General features: G+C 25.2%; 3 protein-coding genes across 3 annotated transcripts in view; all 3 read left to right on the forward strand.

The window, feature by feature from the left end:
* The first annotated feature begins 1720 nt into the window (after positions 1–1720).
* LOC113387613 (40S ribosomal protein S23) lies at positions 1721–5742 on the forward strand. The gene is made up of 4 exons (XM_026624963.1): positions 1721–1805; positions 2090–2249; positions 5198–5396; positions 5587–5742. The coding sequence occupies exons 1-4, from the start codon at positions 1802–1804 to the stop codon at positions 5653–5655; spliced, it is 432 nt and encodes a 143-aa protein (XP_026480748.1). The 5' UTR covers positions 1721–1801; the 3' UTR covers positions 5656–5742.
* Positions 5743–8234: 2492 nt separating this feature from the next.
* LOC113387802 (estradiol 17-beta-dehydrogenase 8) lies at positions 8235–13119 on the forward strand. Its single transcript, XM_026625180.1, has 6 exons — positions 8235–8336; positions 9190–9506; positions 9578–9683; positions 10402–10602; positions 12258–12355; positions 13062–13119. Exons 1-5 carry the CDS (start codon positions 8297–8299, stop codon positions 12338–12340), a joined length of 747 nt encoding a protein of 248 aa, XP_026480965.1. The 5' UTR covers positions 8235–8296; the 3' UTR covers positions 12341–12355; positions 13062–13119.
* Positions 13120–13945: 826 nt separating this feature from the next.
* The window catches only part of LOC113388557 (SUMO-activating enzyme subunit 2-like), a gene marked incomplete at its 3' end in the record, with an annotated part of 15583 nt that continues 10977 nt past the window's right edge, over positions 13946–18551 (forward strand). Inside the window, exon 1 of the mRNA XM_026625928.1 lies at positions 13946–13966. Coding sequence (XP_026481713.1) covers positions 13946–13966 — 21 coding nt within the window. The remainder of the gene's footprint in view (positions 13967–18551) is intronic.

Consider the following 18551-nt stretch of genomic DNA (forward strand, 5'->3'; position numbering starts at 1 on the left):
ATATTTATATCATGTTAAGCTTAAAAAAATAAACTAAGAAAGAAATTAAAAAAAAATTATTTTGAATAAAAAATTAAATATAGAAAGAAACAAAATGGCATTTGCTGCAAAGAAAAGTAAAATAATTTATATGTCCTAAATAACATAAATGTTATTATTTTATATATTAAATATATTACACAAAAATAAAATATAAATTTATCCTTAGGATAAAAAATATAATAAGAAGCAAAATAAAGTTGCTCTTAATTTATTATATGATTAATTTGTAATAAAATATAATAATAGAAATAACAGTTATAACTGTTATTACTAAAAATTACTAAATTTAAACAAATTATTTTTACATTTATAACAGAAATACTAAACAATATTTTTACCTAAACTAAAATTTTTCAATGAAATTAGTGAGTCTTTTAAATTTTAAAATAAATTTAAATATATCAATAGTAAAAAGTGAATTTATTCAGATTTTAAGAAATTATGAACATATTATCAAATTATAAATTATTTATCACTTTGATAAATCGTAGGTAAATTTTTTCTAAATTATATAAAAAATAAAGCAATTTTATATATTATTTTCATTAGTTAGTTATTACTGAATGAAATTTCTCAAAAACAGTAATAGAAAGTTATAAAATAACAATTACAATAATAAATTCGAACATTGAATTTTTGTGTTTTAAAAAATCTTTTAAATATTTTAAAAAATATACATAAAATAAATGAGTGAATTTTAAATATTATTTTTAATACTTAATTATTACTAAATAAAATCTCTTACAAACAATAACAGAAAGTTATAAAATAACAATTACAATAATAAATTTAAACAATTTAATTTTGCATTTTACAAATTTATCTAATAATAGTTTGATTTATATGATAATTTGTAGATAAAAAATCTTTTAAATATTTTTAAAAATATATATAAAATAAATGGGTGAATTTTATATATTATTTTTAATATTTAATTATTACTAAATAAAATCTCTTTCAAACAATAACAGAAAGTTATAAAATATCAATTACAATAATAAATTTAAACATTTAATTTTTTCATTTTGCAAAATTACCAAATAATAGTTTGATTTATATGATAATTTGTAGATAAAAAATCTTTTAAATATTTTAAAAAATATATATAAAATAAATGAGTGAACTAAATAAACTCTCTTAAGAGCAGTAACAGAAAGTTACTTTTTAAATATTATAAGAAATATACATAAAATAAAACAAATAAATGATTCAATTTTATACATAATTTGTAGTACTTAAAAACTGCTATTTCATAATTAATTAATTATAAATAAAATTTCATAACAGCAGTAAGAGAAAGTTATAAATTAACAATTAATATTTAGTGATATAACGTAGTAAATACAAAATAATTAGGCATATTAATTTAATTATAAATGTAAGATAAAATGCTCAGATGCAAAAATATAAATATTATGAAGTTTAAATGAAAATCATAATTTAAAACAATGGTTAAATCTATTGTTAATAATTAAGTCGATTATTTACACGTATCAGGCTACTTGCCTTAAAGCAAAATTACACTTACACCCAGTTTTTATAATAATCAATATATATTTTGCTTTGTAACAATTATTTTACTTTATTACAATTCTTGCCGCCAAATTTCAAATTTTTGACAGCTCATAAATGCGTTTAACTTGTTGGCCACCCTGTCCGCCCCAACTTCTCGGCCGTCCTCGTCTCGTCGACGATCGTTCGCACACGTTCTTTTTACTTCTTTCGCTTCCGCCGAGTTCTTGTGTGAAACACATACAAGATGGGTAAGTTTTCACACGCGTTTTTAAAACATTCCTAAACATATCTAGTGTTAGAAAATAGTGTCCGTGTTTCTTGAAACGTGCGTCGAGCATTGGATTATAATGTAATTTATCCCAAGTGAGTATTTTGTAATAAAACAATGAGTCAATTCTAGTCGTTCCCGGCAATGGCGTATTATGATTGATTAATTTACATCCGTGTAATCCAATGTTTGATCGACGTTTTGGGATGTAGTTTGTGTTTGTATTTATGTAGTTTGGAAGGCTGATTGTGTATTTTTATGTAGGTAAGCCCCGTGGTCTTCGTACTGCTAGAAAACATGTTAACCATCGTCGTGACCAAAGGTGGGCCGACAAAGACTACAAAAAGGCTCATTTAGGAACCAGGTGGAAGGCCAATCCTTTCGGAGGTGCTTCTCACGCTAAGGGAATCGTTTTGGAGAAAGTGTAAGTAGTAAAAGTCACTTTATTAACTCAATTTTGCCCTTGGTCTATAAACCATTCAAACTTACAATGTTAGAATTTTAATATTGCGAGTTTGATACGTAAATTTACACATATATACATTTTTGTGGCTTATAATTTCATGTTACAACTTGTAGCCTCCATGTTTGTCATGTTAGGTTAGGTATATGCCAAGCGGTTTTTATTACTTTTTCTTACAAAAGTGTTATAAGACTTACATTCTGGCCCCAAAGTTATATTGAGATAATATAACTTAATGCTTCACTATTTGCAAAGTGTGTGCTTTATTTCAAAATATTTTCACGAATTCATTTTGTTTTCGATTTGCAATTGTCGAGTCATTGTTATATGATGCTCTGGTTTACGAATGAGATTTATATCGATATTGGAATTATACTTGATTTAAATATATAATTCTGGTTCTAATTTGGTTTAAATTCATATGAATCAATTATTATATTCCTTCATGATTTTATAGTATTTCAATTTATATAAATTTAATGCTTTAATTTCATTTTAATAAAGTTAATTATTAAGTCGATATTTATTTGAAAGAATAGTTTTTCTGAGACAATTTGTTTTTAAGGGGGTATTTATAAAATTTGTTTTTCAAAGTTCAATTGTTTAAGAATATGGGTAAGAGAGTGTTTTTAAAAAATTTAACTTATTTTTGGAGATACAGCTCTTTCTTTCTGGATTTTAAAGTATTTGCGTGTGATGTTGACATTTAATAAAGTTAACTACTAAGTCAGTTTTCATTTAAAAGAACAGTTTTTCTGAGACAATTTGTTCTTGAGGGGGTATTCACAAAGTTTTTTTTTATATTTTCAAAGTTCCATTGTTTAAGAATATTGTACAAGAGGGTTTTTTAAAAATTAAATTTATTTGTGGAGATACAGTTTTCTTCCTTTTGTGAATCCCTAAACTGTCTCATTTAATTTTTCAAGTCACTTTTTTCTAACAGTCACCATTGTGTCTAAAATTGTTTAACTGATCTGCAGCGTCATTCTAGACTGATAATCTTTTTTTTCCATTTTGGATTACTAGAATTGACTACTTTGTTTTGATTTGTTTCTTTGTAAAATTTAATTCAATTAATTTTGTTTTAATCTTGTCTCTTGTAATGTTGATAAAGATTATAAAAAAGGTGGCAGTATAAAAATTGTTTACTCTTCATTTTGATTATTCAGAAATGACCTAGAATTCAAATTTTTACACTAGAATACCCCCTTAATACAATTTGTTTTTAAATCAAATGTTATTTACTTTATGGCATATATATAAAATATCGATTCAAATGTTATTTTTTAATTTCTGAAATGCCCTTGGGCACTGTGATGGTGTGAATGTTTTAATTTTGTACAAATTTGCTAAAATTTTCAATATTTATAATGTGCAGATGAGTTGTCGATGTATATTTGTGAGATTTAAGTCAAATGAATTAGCAACTCAAGGTTGTTTGGTCTTCGAGATGTTTATCTTGCATTTTACCACCCGCAGTATTTCCTTGTGAATGACTTGTTTTATGTTCAATCACAGGATAATACTGTGAGCGGTGATGTGCGCTTGGATAATGAAATTTATTAATAAATATTACTATATAGGGGTAGTCCTGAATATGGACTTTTTTAAAAAAAAATTCTGTTCAGTTTTTTAAATAATTCTGTATCAAATTCATTTTTAATTTAACCTCAAAATGAAATTATATTTAAGGTTAATATTACCTACATCTTTTGATTCTTTTTTCTAATTCTTTTATTAAATTAAATAAATCTTATTTTAAGATTATTACTATGCATGGCTATTACTCGCATATTTTTTTACAATTTCATCAAAATTTTACTTAATTATTATGGTAATCTTATTACATTTCATACTTTGTTTTGCATAATATAATTTTATATTCAAATAATTTAATAATATAATTTTATATGAATATTATTTTATAATTTTATTTTTTTAATTTTCTTAGTTATACATTATAACTTTTACATTCTTTTACATAATTCTTTTTTAATGTTATAATTTTCTAATTTTTTAGAATTAACTACTTTGCTTTATTTTTATATTTTAATTATTATATAAATTTTTTATGGCATTTTAACACAAAATTAACCTCACATTTTTACATAAACTTATTTTATTACTTATTTAAAATAATTTATATTATATTAACGAAATTATGATTTTAAATATGGTAATTTTATTACATTACATACTTTATCTTACATACTTATATTAAATTTTTTTAATGGAATTTCTTAGAAAAAATAACTTTCAATAAGCTTTATATTCTAAATTCTTGATATAACATTAATCATCATCTTTTTTTACAAAATTGTTAATTTTATTTTACATTTTATGTCAATTTCAAAAAAAATCGATTAATTTTAATTTATAATTTTATTTACATTATTATTACACTATGCGTTTTTTTACAACATTCAAATTTTATTTATATTAAATATTTAATTCAAATTTAAATTATATAATTTAAATAATTTTAAATTTATATTGTCATATTTTGATGTTTTATATTATAATTTGTATGCCATTTTATGGAATTAGGGCTGACATTTCTTTTACATAATTCTATTTTATTTTTTAACTGTATAATTTTGATAGAATTTTATAAAATCAACAACTTAGATATTTAACATTCCTTCTATATATACAATTAGTTAAATAAAAAAAAGCAAGCCAATTTATATATATATATATGTATATAAAAAAATCCCCGATATTTATTTTCTAAAATTAATAAAAAAAAAGTAGTCCATTTATATCAAATTCATGAAATTTTACTTAGATTTATATTAAATCTAATAATCCATAATAAATAAATCTATCCATAATAAATAGATTATCTATCAAAATCTCTTAAATGAAACAAATTTGTTTCTTTATCTAATTATTTTTTCCTCTTTCAGTGGCGTAGAAGCCAAACAGCCCAACTCTGCCATCCGCAAGTGTGTCCGTGTCCAATTGATCAAAAATGGCAAAAAGATCACGGCCTTCGTACCCCGGGACGGTTGTTTAAACAACATTGAAGAGAACGACGAAGTCTTGGTTGCAGGTTTCGGTCGTAAGGGTCATGCCGTTGGTGACATTCCCGGAGTCAGATTCAAGGTAATAAATGATACATTGATCGATTGTTTGTTATGTTATTTTTTTTATTATGATGAATTAAAATACAGAGCCAATCCCATGAGTGTTAGGTGATTACTTACTGTTTTTGTAACTGATAAAATACTAGTATTAATGTAGTTGATAGTTTTTTTTTGGAATGAGGTTGTATTTGTTTTTTTTTCCATTGCAGGTTGTTAAAGTAGCCAATGTTTCCTTGTTAGCTTTGTACAGAGAAAAGAAGGAACGTCCACGATCATAAGTTAATTTTTCATTGAAGATAAATAATAAAAAATTGGTATTATGTACTGGAGATAAATTAATATATAGTATTTGTACCAAGCACAAATTTTATTTTTATTCACTATATTTTTAAAGTAATGCATAATTATTTTCAGGGCACATTTTAGGAACTCTGTTATGTTTCAGGAATAATTGTTTTAGGACTCAATATACAAGTTAGTTCAAACACAATTTACTGATAAACCTGGTGAGTTATAAAACTTACAGAAACCTCTTAAGGGGGGCGATACATGTAATCGCCTTAATTTTTACCATTTTTTGAGGACTTTTTAAACTGGGAAGGAATAACTGAATCTTTTTGAATTTTTTTATGGTTATTTATTATATATTAAAATACACAAAACATTTTTTTTTTATTTTTTTTTTTTAAATGGCTGCCGTAAAAATAGATCTGCCAAGACCCTCTCGGAAAACGCCATCAATCTGCGGGCGTTCTCACTTTTCGTACGGTGATCTGAATTCAAAAAATTAGTTTGTACGTATTCATAAAACATATATCTTCTAGTTAAACCAAAAAAAAATTAAAAAAGTCACAAAATCGTAAATTGGCAGACCGCAGAAAAAAAAAGTTCGATTTTTCACCATTTTTTCACTGTTTTTTTTGGTAAAAAGGTTAATTTTTGAAATTTTTTTTGGAATGTTTGAGGTTTAACTAGAAGCTATTACTGTAAAGTAGATGTGTGCAAAACTTCATTGGAATCGGTTGAGAACTTTTTGAGTTATCACGCCCGCAGTATTCAAAAATGTCGTTTTGAGAAAAACGCGTTTAAAGTTTTGACACAGAAACAGATAAGAGTACAATTGCACTCGAGCGTCGAGTTGAGGCGTGGCACTTAAATGAGTTTTTAAGGTATAAATAATGATAATTTTGTTTTGAATTTTTGCAGGCATATTTTTGAGATGTTATTGTAACGATTTATGAAAAAAAAAAAAATCGTTTTTTTTTTCTTGTTACATGTATCGCCCCCCTTAAAGGCCAGTTTTATAATTAAAATAAAATATAAATGTTATGGGTCTACAATCATGAGTTAATAATTAAACTGTCAAAAAGGTATGTCTTAGCTGTGCTCTCCAAAAACATGTTTAATAACAATTTTATTACCAGTATAACTTCAACAAAGTCTAAAAAGTTAATATTCAGACTTTTTGAAGCTAAATTAAACTTCAATTTTGAGATTGGTTATAAATTTTAAAATCAAAACTTAGATTTTGAGGTTAAGTTGTAATTGTGCTAAAACCAACCTCCAAAAACATGTTTAATAACAATTTTTCACCAGTATAACTTCAACAAAGTCTAAAAAGTTATTATTCAGACTTTTTGAAGCTAAATTAAACTTCAATTTTAAGATTGGTTATAAATTTTAAAATCAAAACTTAGATTTTGAGGTTAGGTTGTAACTGTGCTAAAACTAACATCCAAAAACATGTTTAATAACAATTTTTCACCAGTATAACTTCAAAGTCTAAAAAGTTATTATTCAGACTTTTTGAAGCTAAATTAAACTTCAATTTTGAGATTGGTTATAAATTTTAAAATTAAACTTAGATTTTGAGGTTAGTTTTAAATTTTAAAATTAAACTTAAATTTTGAGGTTAGTTTTAAATTTTAAATTTAAATTTTGAGGTTAGATTTTAAAAATAGACATGATTTTTTGACAGTTTGTAGATATTATCAAATTTCTTTGCTTTCAAATTGAAAGAAATTCTCTGATAGTTTTAATACTTTAGGGATAATTTATTTACATTTTATTACATTTGTTAATAATGGGGAAGATACCTAAATATGTTTATAAAGTCTCTTCTAAATATTTCAGAGTCAAATGCATTCAAATTGATAAAAGAAATTCTCTGAAAGTTTTAATACTTTAGGGATAATTTATTCACATTTTATTACATTTGTTGATCATGGGGAAGATACCTAAATATGTTTATAAAGTCTCTTCTAAATATTTCAGAGTCGAGCATCTTTTGTAAATATTTTAGAAAGTAGAATTTCATTTTTTTTTGACAATACATTTTAAACTGAATCTGAATATAAAAATAATTATGTAATTAACAATATCCAATGATATACTATATGGTTCCATTTTGTTAATAATTTATTGTTTTGAGATAAACATTTAAAATTTATCAGCAATCGAGTAATTGCTTATAGAAATTGTATCCTTTATTTTAATTAAAATTTATATTTATTTTACAAGCCATCAGTGTAATATTAAGGCTCGTGTCTATATTTTACAAATTATATATAGTTTAATTATATATAAATAAGAAGACTCATTGGATATTTGGTAATTATTTAAATTATATATATATATATATATATATATATATATATATATGTGTGTGTGTATATATATATATATATGTGTGTATATATATTATAACATATACATTTTTTATTCAAATAATTTAACTTTCTAATCAGTCTAATCTTTGTCCTCTTGTAAATTTGATTATTTATCAAAGTGCATCTTGTTATTTACTCAGCTGATTTTTTTTATATTAATTAATTTATATAAGTATATGTATATAAGTAAAACATTTTGATAAATAATGCATTTATATTCTATGATAATTTATTAAAATTTAATTAAAATATGTCTCGTTTGTTAGTAAATCAATTGGCAATAATAACAGGTACTTGACAAAGTGAGGTTAAGTGTCAAAATTTTGTTTTAAATTTAAAATTCTATTGTTTGTTATATAAATTATATTGTTTTTAATACTATTTCATAATTGTGTAGTAATTAAATACATAATTATATTAGTTTCGGTGTAATTATGTAATTATATTAATTAGGCTCTAAAGTATAATGTGAGGTTATGTGTCAAAGTTTTGTATAAATCTAAAATTATAGTTAATAATTTTTTTATATATTTGTTGTTACGTGTAAATTAAACATGTAATCATAATAATTATCCTAAAATAATAAAATAAATAAAGTAATTATATCTTGATTATGCACATTTGGCTGTAGAGTCTATATGGTAAAGTTAGGTTAGGTGTCAAAATTTTGTTTTAAATTTATTTTATTCATTTAATTTAAATATTTTTTGCACATGTATATTAATAATAAATATAAGTGCATAATTTTAATTATTATATTACTTTATATATTATTATAATACTTTATATAATTATTATAATATGTAAAACTTAAATTACATATTTTGCAATCGTAGTCAAAAATTTTTATACCAGAGCACGATGATTTCAATATATGAAATTTTACAAAAATACTTGAATTGTCCCTATAATTTTTATAATTACCGTTTAAATCGAGCCTTAATATCTTATTGAGACTTATTAACATTTTGCTAAAATTTTATTCGAAGGTTCAAAATGCTTTTATTAGCAGTTGTTTGTACATTTCATTTAACACAAATGACATTTAATGTATTATGTAAAGGATATCAAGATCTTGTTTTAATCAAATCAATTTTGTAGAACATTTATCCATTATTATTATTATTATTATTTCTTTACCAGGTGCTGGTTCAGGTATCGGTAAAGCAACCTGCAACATTTTTGCACGGGAAGGCGCTTGTGTAATTGCAGCAGATAGAAATTTGAAGAATGCTTCAATTACTCGAGATGAAATCTCCAAAATCAATGAGAATAATCACACAGCTTTTGAAATCGATGTTGCTAACAAGAACAGTTTGGATAAAGTTTTGAGTGACGTTATAAGCAAATATAATAAACCACCGAGTGTTGTGGTGAATTGTGCAGGGATTACCAAGGATAATTTTTTGTTGAAGATGTCTGAAGAGGATTTTGATGACGTTGTCAAAATTAATTTGAAGGTAGTAATGGATATATTGTTGTATTGTTTTTTTTTTTGACTGTTGGTTTGTATATGGTTTTGTTTGTGCAGGGGACATTTTTAATGATGCAGACATTTGGAAATGCGATGGTGACTGCTGAACAACCAGGAACGATTGTTAATATTGCAAGCATTGTTGGAAAAACTGGAAATATTGGTAAATAAATAAATATAAATATAAATATAAAAAATATAAATATAAATATAAAAAATATAAATATAAATATAAATATAAATATAAATATAAATATATAAATATAAATATAAATATAAATATAAATATAAATATAAATATAAATATAAATATAAATATAAATATAAATATAAATCTCCTCTCAATCTCCATCTACCTATCATCATCTCCCTCTCCCTCTACCTATCCTCCCTCTACCTCTCCTCTCTCCATCTCCCTCTCCTCTCCCTCTCCTCTCCCTCTCCTCTCCCTCTCCCTCTCCCTATCCCCTATCTCTCCTTCTCCCTTCTCTTCTCCTTTTCTTCTCAATCTCCCTCTCCTCTCCTTCTCCTTCTCCTTCTCCTTCTCCTCTCCCTCTCCCTCTCCCTCTCCTCTCCTTCTCCTTCTCCTTCTCCTTCTCCCTCTCCTCTCCCTCTCCTTCTCCTTCTCTTCTCCTTCTCCCTCTCCTTCTCCCCTCTCCCTCTCCCTCTCCCTCCCCCTCCCTCCCTCTCTCCCTCTCTCCTCTCTCCGTTCGCCCCTTTTGCCTCTTCGCGCCCCCGCGGCTCTGCCTCTTCGTTTTTTGGTTGTCCCCCCTCCCCTTATTTTCTGAGCCCCCTATTTAGTCCTTCTTGTCCCTTCCCCAAAAAATATTCTGCTAGAATATTGCACTAATGATCTTTTTCCCATCTATCAATTATCCCAGGTCAAGCGAATTACACAGCCAGCAAATCAGGAGTGGAAGCAATGACCAGGACAGCTTCGAAGGAATTTGGTAAATTTGGCATTCGAGTCAATGCTGTTTTGCCAGGATTCATTGTGTCACCGATGACTGATACAGTTCCTGATAAAGTTAGACAGATGATTGTTGCGCAGAGTGCTTTGAGACGCTTTGGACAACCCGAAGGTAAAGATATATATATATATATATATATATATATATATATATATACTAGCTGACCCGGCAAACGTTGTTTCGCCATCAAAAATATTTTGCCGCTTTGCAGAAGTTCTTATAATATACATGATAAATTAATAATAATGTTATATTTTTATTACACAAATTTCTTTACATTTTCATAATTAATTCCTACGCATCCAAGTTCTTATAATATACATGATAAATTAATAATAATGCAATATTTTTATTACACTCTTTACATTTCGATAATTAATTCCAACGCATCATAGTGTTTTGTTTATTTTATTTTTATTTATATTAAATAGTGATGTTTTTTTTTAAATCAATGAATAAATTAGATTTTAGTCTGAATCAACGCAGTACCATTATCTAAATATATAATTTTTTATATAATTATCAGATTTTTTACTTTTGCATTTAATTTAAATAGTTAATGTCAATTTCATATATGCAATATGCACTAAATTTATAAATGTCAAAATATTTCCTTTTTGGTCGAAAATGATAGTATTTATTTTACAATAATGTTTTGTATCTATAATTTGCTTGGCAATATTGCCTATAACATAACTTGGAATAATTAATTTATTTGCTTCTAATTGAAGTAAGTCGTTAAACATTTTTTTGTGAAATGTCAAAATTTTGTTTATGATTAATTTTAAATTCAATATGCCGCTTTTTTATTGTGATCTCTGATCTATAATGTTTTGATGAAGTTTTGGTTTCCGAAATAATTTGGTAAGCTAATCAATTAAATCTAAATCGTAAATTTATTTATATAATTATTTTCATAAATACTGATAAATGACATTTAATTTTTTTACATGTCAACATTTATTCAAATTTTTAAGCATTGATTTTTAATAAGATTTAAAACTATAAACAGTGATTTTGAATATAGCATTTTATCAAATTTGGATTTAAATGTTGGATATTTCTATATATGTACATGTTTTTGAATTTTATTTTTTGAAATGTCAAATTTTTTTTTCAAAAATTATATATCGAAATTTCCTTAAATTTTGACATTTGTCATTTTAGTGTTTTGTTTTTTTTGGTCATTTTCTGTCAAAATTTTTAGAAATTTATGAAAATTATATATTTATATTTCAAATTTACTTTTCAAAATTTCCTATAACCTTATTTGGATATATATGCACACGATGAGCCAATAAAATTTAAAATCGGTTCAGTAGTTTGGGCGTTCATCGCGAACCAACATCGTAACACGAGATTTATATATATATATATATATATATATATATATATATATATATAATTTTAATTTTAGGCTTGTTTATATAAAAGTATTTGTAGCATTCACTTCTGAAGCTCACTTATATACTTTAAACAAATAATTTCAACTTTGCAATTCAGTTTATATAATTCTTATAAATATTAGACAATGTTACAGTATTTATTTATAATAATCTATTTGAAAATATTTAGTATTCCTCGAATATTTGAATACGGTACGGGAAGTTCCAGCAATTTGCCTTAAGGCACAATGCCATGCACCAATAGTTAAATATAACTATTTGTTATATAATATGTGTGTCAGGCAAATTATTATCATTGTGTTTATGAATTATAATTAAATAATAGTTAAAACATCATTCAATTATTATTTTTTTTTGTAGAAATTGGAGAAGTGATTGCATTCCTGGCATCGAGTAGAAGTTCTTATGTCAATGGAGCCTCCATAGAAGTTACTGGTGGATGATCGATAGATTGCATGGTATGATCAAACACATTTGCTACTTTTTTATTAATCTTTCATAATTTTCCACAGACGATTTTGTTTGGTATTGAAAATATTATTTCTTAATAATTAAATTAAATAAATAATTATTCCTTACTTGTTTATATATATTTCAAATATATTATTACAAATACTGTAATTGTTTCATTATTTTTACTATCTTGTTATATCTGAGCAAATCAAATGTAAATCATAAATACATCAATTTATCTTCAGAACATTAACAATTGTCATTTCATTTCGAATTCAATTTAAAAAAAAATAGTTGCCTTAATTTAATTTACACAAAATTGAAAAAGTGCTCCCATATAGTCACAGTCTAAACGCATTTGGAAATAATTCTGTGCGACATTTTCACTTATACTGTGCTTAGCTTGGCGGCATTTTCACATTTTTCAATAGTTTTCACAAAATTCGAATTGGAAAAGTGCTCCAGTACATAAACAGTCTAAACGTACTTGGGTAAACATTTGTACCAGGGTAGCGCTTAGACTGTGCTTAGCCTGGGTAATTTTTTTGAATTTTTAATCCAAAATTACAAAAATATTTTTTGAAAAAAAAAATTTGAAACAAACCGTTCTCTCAAACTTGATTTCTGTTTTCTGCACTCTTTGCTCCGTATCTCCCAATCGGCTGGACCTGCCTTTGCTAAAAACTAATCAGCTCTTTTCTCTATTAATAGGAATCGAATGTTTTTTAAGCCATTCAAATCGGTTGATCCGTGCGCCCGAAAACGTGGACGAAAGAATGCGGACGTACAAAGCACACACACACACATCCATTTTTTCTGAGGTATGCCATAATGTTCAGAAACCTTCAAAACGCCGAGAAATGCAAAAAAATTTATTTTCGATTTTTGACCCATTACTATAACTACCCTACGAGGAGTTAATAAATAGGCATTTTCATAATTTTCAATACCAAGAACAAGAGAGCGTTGCCATGACAACGCTATTTTATAACCTCTGTTACGGCAAAATCGCTCCATGAATTTATTGATGATTATTAACAATAAATTTTATCGACCTTTGCTCATTTTTATTAGTTAATACATTTATCAGTAATTAGATATTAGTTATTGTTGAAACAGTATGCAAATGTTTTTTAAACAAAAGCAGTATCTGTGGAATCTTTGATAAAGTACACTTATTATATGCTTTTATACTGTTTAAAATATATTTAATGCATAAATGGATTACTAAATTGGCTGCATAATAATTTGTGCAACATTATGATATATAAGAAATCACTTGTTTTATATCGAAACATTCTGAAATATAGTTTTAATCGAAATGTGGAAATATTTTATTTTGTATAGTATCTATATATTTTATAGAAAATAATTATGTAATGTAGTAATTTCTTTAAATGGCGTAAACATTATCTTAAGGGGGTATTCTAGTGTAGAGTGATGAATTTTAGGTCATTTTTGAAGTGTCGTAAAAGAAAGCAATTAATGTTTTAACTATCCATTTTTCTACCACTTGTTTGTTAATATTATTAAAATACAAAACAAAAATTAAAAAATAAAAAAGTTAAAAATTGTAAAAACTGGCAGAACTAGTGATGAGTAAAAAGATTTTTTTTGTACAAATTGGCGACTGTTAGAAAAAAAACTGTTTTTTTGAGTTTCTCGAATTTTTTAAAAATAGTAAAGATTGGAATTTGGGGATGATGCTAGTTCAGACTATAGGTCTATAAACAAGACTCTCTGACCATTTCAAGTGAATCGGTCGAGTAGAAGTCGAGAAATCGTGTCAACAGCATTAAAAAAGTCTGTTCTGAGAAAAACGCATTTAAAGTTTTGCGTGAAGCCAAACCAGTATGCAAACCGAGTTAATAAATTGCCTATATCTCCGAAAATAATTCAAATTTTCAAAAACCTTCTCGTACCCATATTTTTAGATAGTTAAACTTTGAAAATATGAAATAAAAAAAATCATTTTTCTTTTAATTTCTACACTAGAATACCCCCTTAATAATATTATAATTTTAACGTGTTTTTGATTTTTTTATAAAAAAATTTTGTTCTTTTTTTCAAAATATTTTTTATTATGATTTTTTTTAATTAGAGAGTCAATTTTTTGTCACTATTTTCCAATTTTTTTTCATGGATTATTGTCCATGATTTTTTTTCAAAATTGTTATTTTCCCAAAGATTTTTTCAATTTTTTTATGATTATTATTATTTATTATTATTTTAGTTCATTTTTTTCAAATTTTTAGATTTTTAGTGATTTTGATTTATTTTTTTTCAAATTTTACTGAAAATATTTTTGCAAAAAATATAAATAAATATTTGGCCAATGCTTTTTTTGCAAATTTTTTTATGAACTACTATCCATTATTTTTTTTACATCTACATTTTTCTCTCAAATCATAACGTGTCAAAACATACATATTTTTCACTTTTACTTTCAATTTTTTTCCCGAAAATTTGTTTATCTAATTTTTTTCTTCCAAAAAATTTCCCCCAATTTTTTTTCCCAAAATTTTTTCTCAAAATTTTTCAAAAAAAAATTTTTTTGTCACTATTTTCCAAATTTTTTTCATGGATTATTGTCCATGATTTTTTTCAAAATTGTTATTTTCCCAAAGATTTTTTCAATTTTTTATGGATTATTATTATTTATTAATATTTTAGTCAATTTTTTTTTCAAATTTTTAGATTTTTATTGATTTTGATTTAATTTTTTTGTCAATGTTTTTTTTTCAAATTTTACTGACAAAAGTTGATTTTTTTGACATTTTTCCCAAAACATTTCCCAATTTTTTTTTTCTTAATTAATATATAATAATAATTCAACATAAGTAGTCCAAATAGAAAAAATGAACCTGATTAATTTGAATAAATAAAATGAGGACAAAATATACGCGTAGAAATCGGCCGAGCCGTTTTCTTGTAATAAAGTTTAAAAAAAAATCGGTTATTTTTATGATTTTTTTTTTGCGGTTTTACGACAAGCCGTTTAATTTTGAAAATTCTTCAAAGTTTGCAAAAATTAGTATCGTTTTTTGGCATTTGTCAAAATTAGACTTTTGATCGACGTATTCTCAAAAACGCCTGAACCGATTTCAGAAATTTAAAAGCCATTTGATGTATCTCGATGAGGACTATCGTTTGTCAGTGTGGTGAGACGATCTGCCGAGCCGTTTCTTTGTAATTTGGAAAAAAAGTGTTAAACCTTTCGTCCACATTTAAGCTCATACTACCGAATCGATTTTGAAAAATCAAAAACTGTTCGAAAGATATTAGTTGGGAATGATACTGATTAGTTTTAGATCAAAATCTACGGAGCCGTTTTCTCGTAATTAACTGTTGAAAAAAAAATTTAAGCCGTTTTTTAAGGAACTTTTTTTGGCGATATATATCATGGTCTTATAGAACTTACTGAAATATTACGCCCTTACGACAAGTAGTTTAATTTTAAAAAATCATCAAAGTTTGAGAAAATGAGTAGTTTTGTTGACGTTTGTTAAAATTAAAATTAGACAATTCACTTGGTATAATGATAGAGTACTTGGTCTTGATGAACATACTGAACCATTAAAGTCTTACGGAAACTGGTTCAATTATAAAAATTATTGTTTTTTGAAAATTTGCTTATTGAAAATACTCCGAGTTAACGTGTTCGTTCGTTTTCAATTATGTGTGATGAATCCACTCGGAATACTTTTAATCACTCATAAATTAATTTGTTCATTATTGATTTAGTCGATTATTTACACATATCGGGAAGTTCATGTAACTTGCCTCGAAGCAAAATACCAATACCAACTACTTGCAATTTATATATAAGGCCAATAAGCTAGTTACATATCAGACAGTAAGTGAAAAAATGAGAACAAAAACCACTATTCGTTAAATTACAACTTATACAACTAAGTTAACACTAACTAAAATATATTATAATGGCTGGCTAGGTGTGACTATATCATTTCGAATACTACTCCTCTATCAAGTGGTTTGGCAAGGCGTATTTGCCGTACCATCAATTGTTTTTTATAATCCCAGGCTTTTTATAATTGGATTTGGACTGTTTTTGCAGTTTTCAAAGAATTTCGCCTTCATATTCAGAACGGTACCTTTAAAACATTGCAGATTAGATTTTTCGTGAAGATTCTTACTGGATTTAAAGAGTTTGGTAATTGGGTTCTGTGTTCATTTAGGATTAATCTTGTAAATTTTTTGTCGAAATTTTTTTCCAAAAAAATTGCTGTGAAAATTTTTTTTCCAAAAATTTTTTTGTCGAAATTTTTTCCCGAAAATTTTTTTGTCGAATTTTTTTTAGCCTTTGATTTTTTAAGTTCTTTTGCGTGGTTGTATTTTTGAGCTTTTTTCAAAGGTTTTAGCCTTTGATTTTTTGAGTTTTTTTGGTTGTATTTTTGAACTTTTTTGTCCAAATTTTTTTTGTTTAAATTTTTTTGGTCCAAATTTTTTTTCCAAAAAATTTTTTGTCCAATTTTTTTTGTTGAAATTTTTTTGTGGAAAATTTTTTTCCGAAAATTTTTTGTCGAATTTTTTTTCCAAAAAATTTTTTTGGCGAATTTTCTTTCTAAATTTTTTTTTCAAAAAATTTTTGTTCCAAAAATGTTCTTCCTAAAAAATTTTTTGTCGAATTTTTTTTCAAGAATTTTTTCTGTCGAAATTTTTTTTGTCAAAAATTTTTTTTTGTCAAAAATTTTTTTTGTCAAAAATTTTTTTTGTCTTTGATTTTTTAAGTTTTTTTTTGGTTGGTTGTATTTTTGAGCTTTTTTCAAAGCTCTTTTTTAAGCTTTTTTTGTCCAAATTTTTTTTGTTTAAATTTTTTTTGGTCCAAAATTTTTTGTCTAATTTTTTTTGCCAAAAAATTATTTGTCCAACTTTTTTGGCCAAAATTTTTTGTCAAAAATTTTTTTTGCCCAAAAATTTTTAGTGGATTTTTTTTTTGTCAAAATTTTTTTCCAAACATTTTTTTTGTCAAATTTTTTTCTTGAAAATTTTTTTCTTGAAAATTTTTTACTCGAAATTTTTTTCCAAAAAAATTTTTTTGACCAAAATTTTTTTACCCAAAATTTTTTTGACCAAAAATTTTTTTGACCAAAAATTTTTTTGACCAAAATTTTTTTGACCAAAATTTTTTTGACCAAAATTTTTTCGACCAAAAATTTTTTTGACCAAAATTTTTCTCCAAAAATTTTTTTGACCAAAAAGTTTTTCCCAAATTTTTTTTCTCGAAATTTTTTTTCCCAAAATATTTTTGTCCAAAAATTTTTTTGACCAAAATTTTTTTGACTAAAAATTTTATAAGGTTTTTTGGACCAAAATTTTTTTTCCCAAATTTTTTTGACCAAAAATTTTTTTCCAAAAATCTTTTTGACCAAAATTTTTTTTCCCAAATTTTTTTTGACCAAAAATTTTTTTTCAAAAATCTTTTTGACCAAAATTTTTTTTCCCAAAATTTCCCAAAATTTTTTGGGCCGAAATTTTTTGGGTCAAAATTTTTTTGGGTCAAAATTTTTTGGGTCAAAATCTTTTTGGATCAAAATTTTTTGGGTCAAAATTTTTTTGGGTCAAATATTTTGGGCCGAAATTTTTTGGGTCGAATTTTTTTGGGTCAAAGTTTTCTTGACCAAAATTTTTTTGACCAAAATTTTTTTGACCAAGATTTTTTTGGGTCAAAATTTTTTGGGCCGAAATTTTTTGGGTCAAAATTTTTTGGGGTCAAAATTTTTTTGACCAAATTTTTTTGACCAAGATTTTTTTGGGTAAAAATTTTTTGGGCCGAAATTTTTTGGGTCAAAATTTTTTTGACCAAAATTTTTTAGACCAAGATTTTTTTAGACCAAGATTTTTTGGGTCAAAATTTTTTGGGGTCAAAATTTTTTTGACCAAGATTTTTTTGATCAAGATTTTTTTGGGTCAAAATTTTTGGGCCGAAATTTTTTGGGTCAAAATTTTTTTGGGTCAAAATTTTTTTGACCAAGATTTTTTGGGTCAAAATTTTTTGGACCGAAATTTTTTGGGTCAAAATTTTTTGGGGTCAAAATTTTTTTGACCAAAATTTTTTTGACCAAGATTTTTTTGGGTCAAAATTTTTTTGACCAAAATTTTTTTGACCAAGATTTTTTTGGGTCAAAATTTTTTGGGCCGAAATTTTTTGGGTCAAAATTTTTTTTCCCAAAATTTTTT

This window comes from Ctenocephalides felis, unplaced genomic scaffold (genome assembly GCF_003426905.1).
Source record: "Ctenocephalides felis isolate EL2017-DRISC unplaced genomic scaffold, ASM342690v1 CF-g0.4_SCAFFOLD_03572, whole genome shotgun sequence".
In the NCBI taxonomy this organism is placed as follows: domain Eukaryota; kingdom Metazoa; phylum Arthropoda; class Insecta; order Siphonaptera; family Pulicidae; genus Ctenocephalides; species Ctenocephalides felis.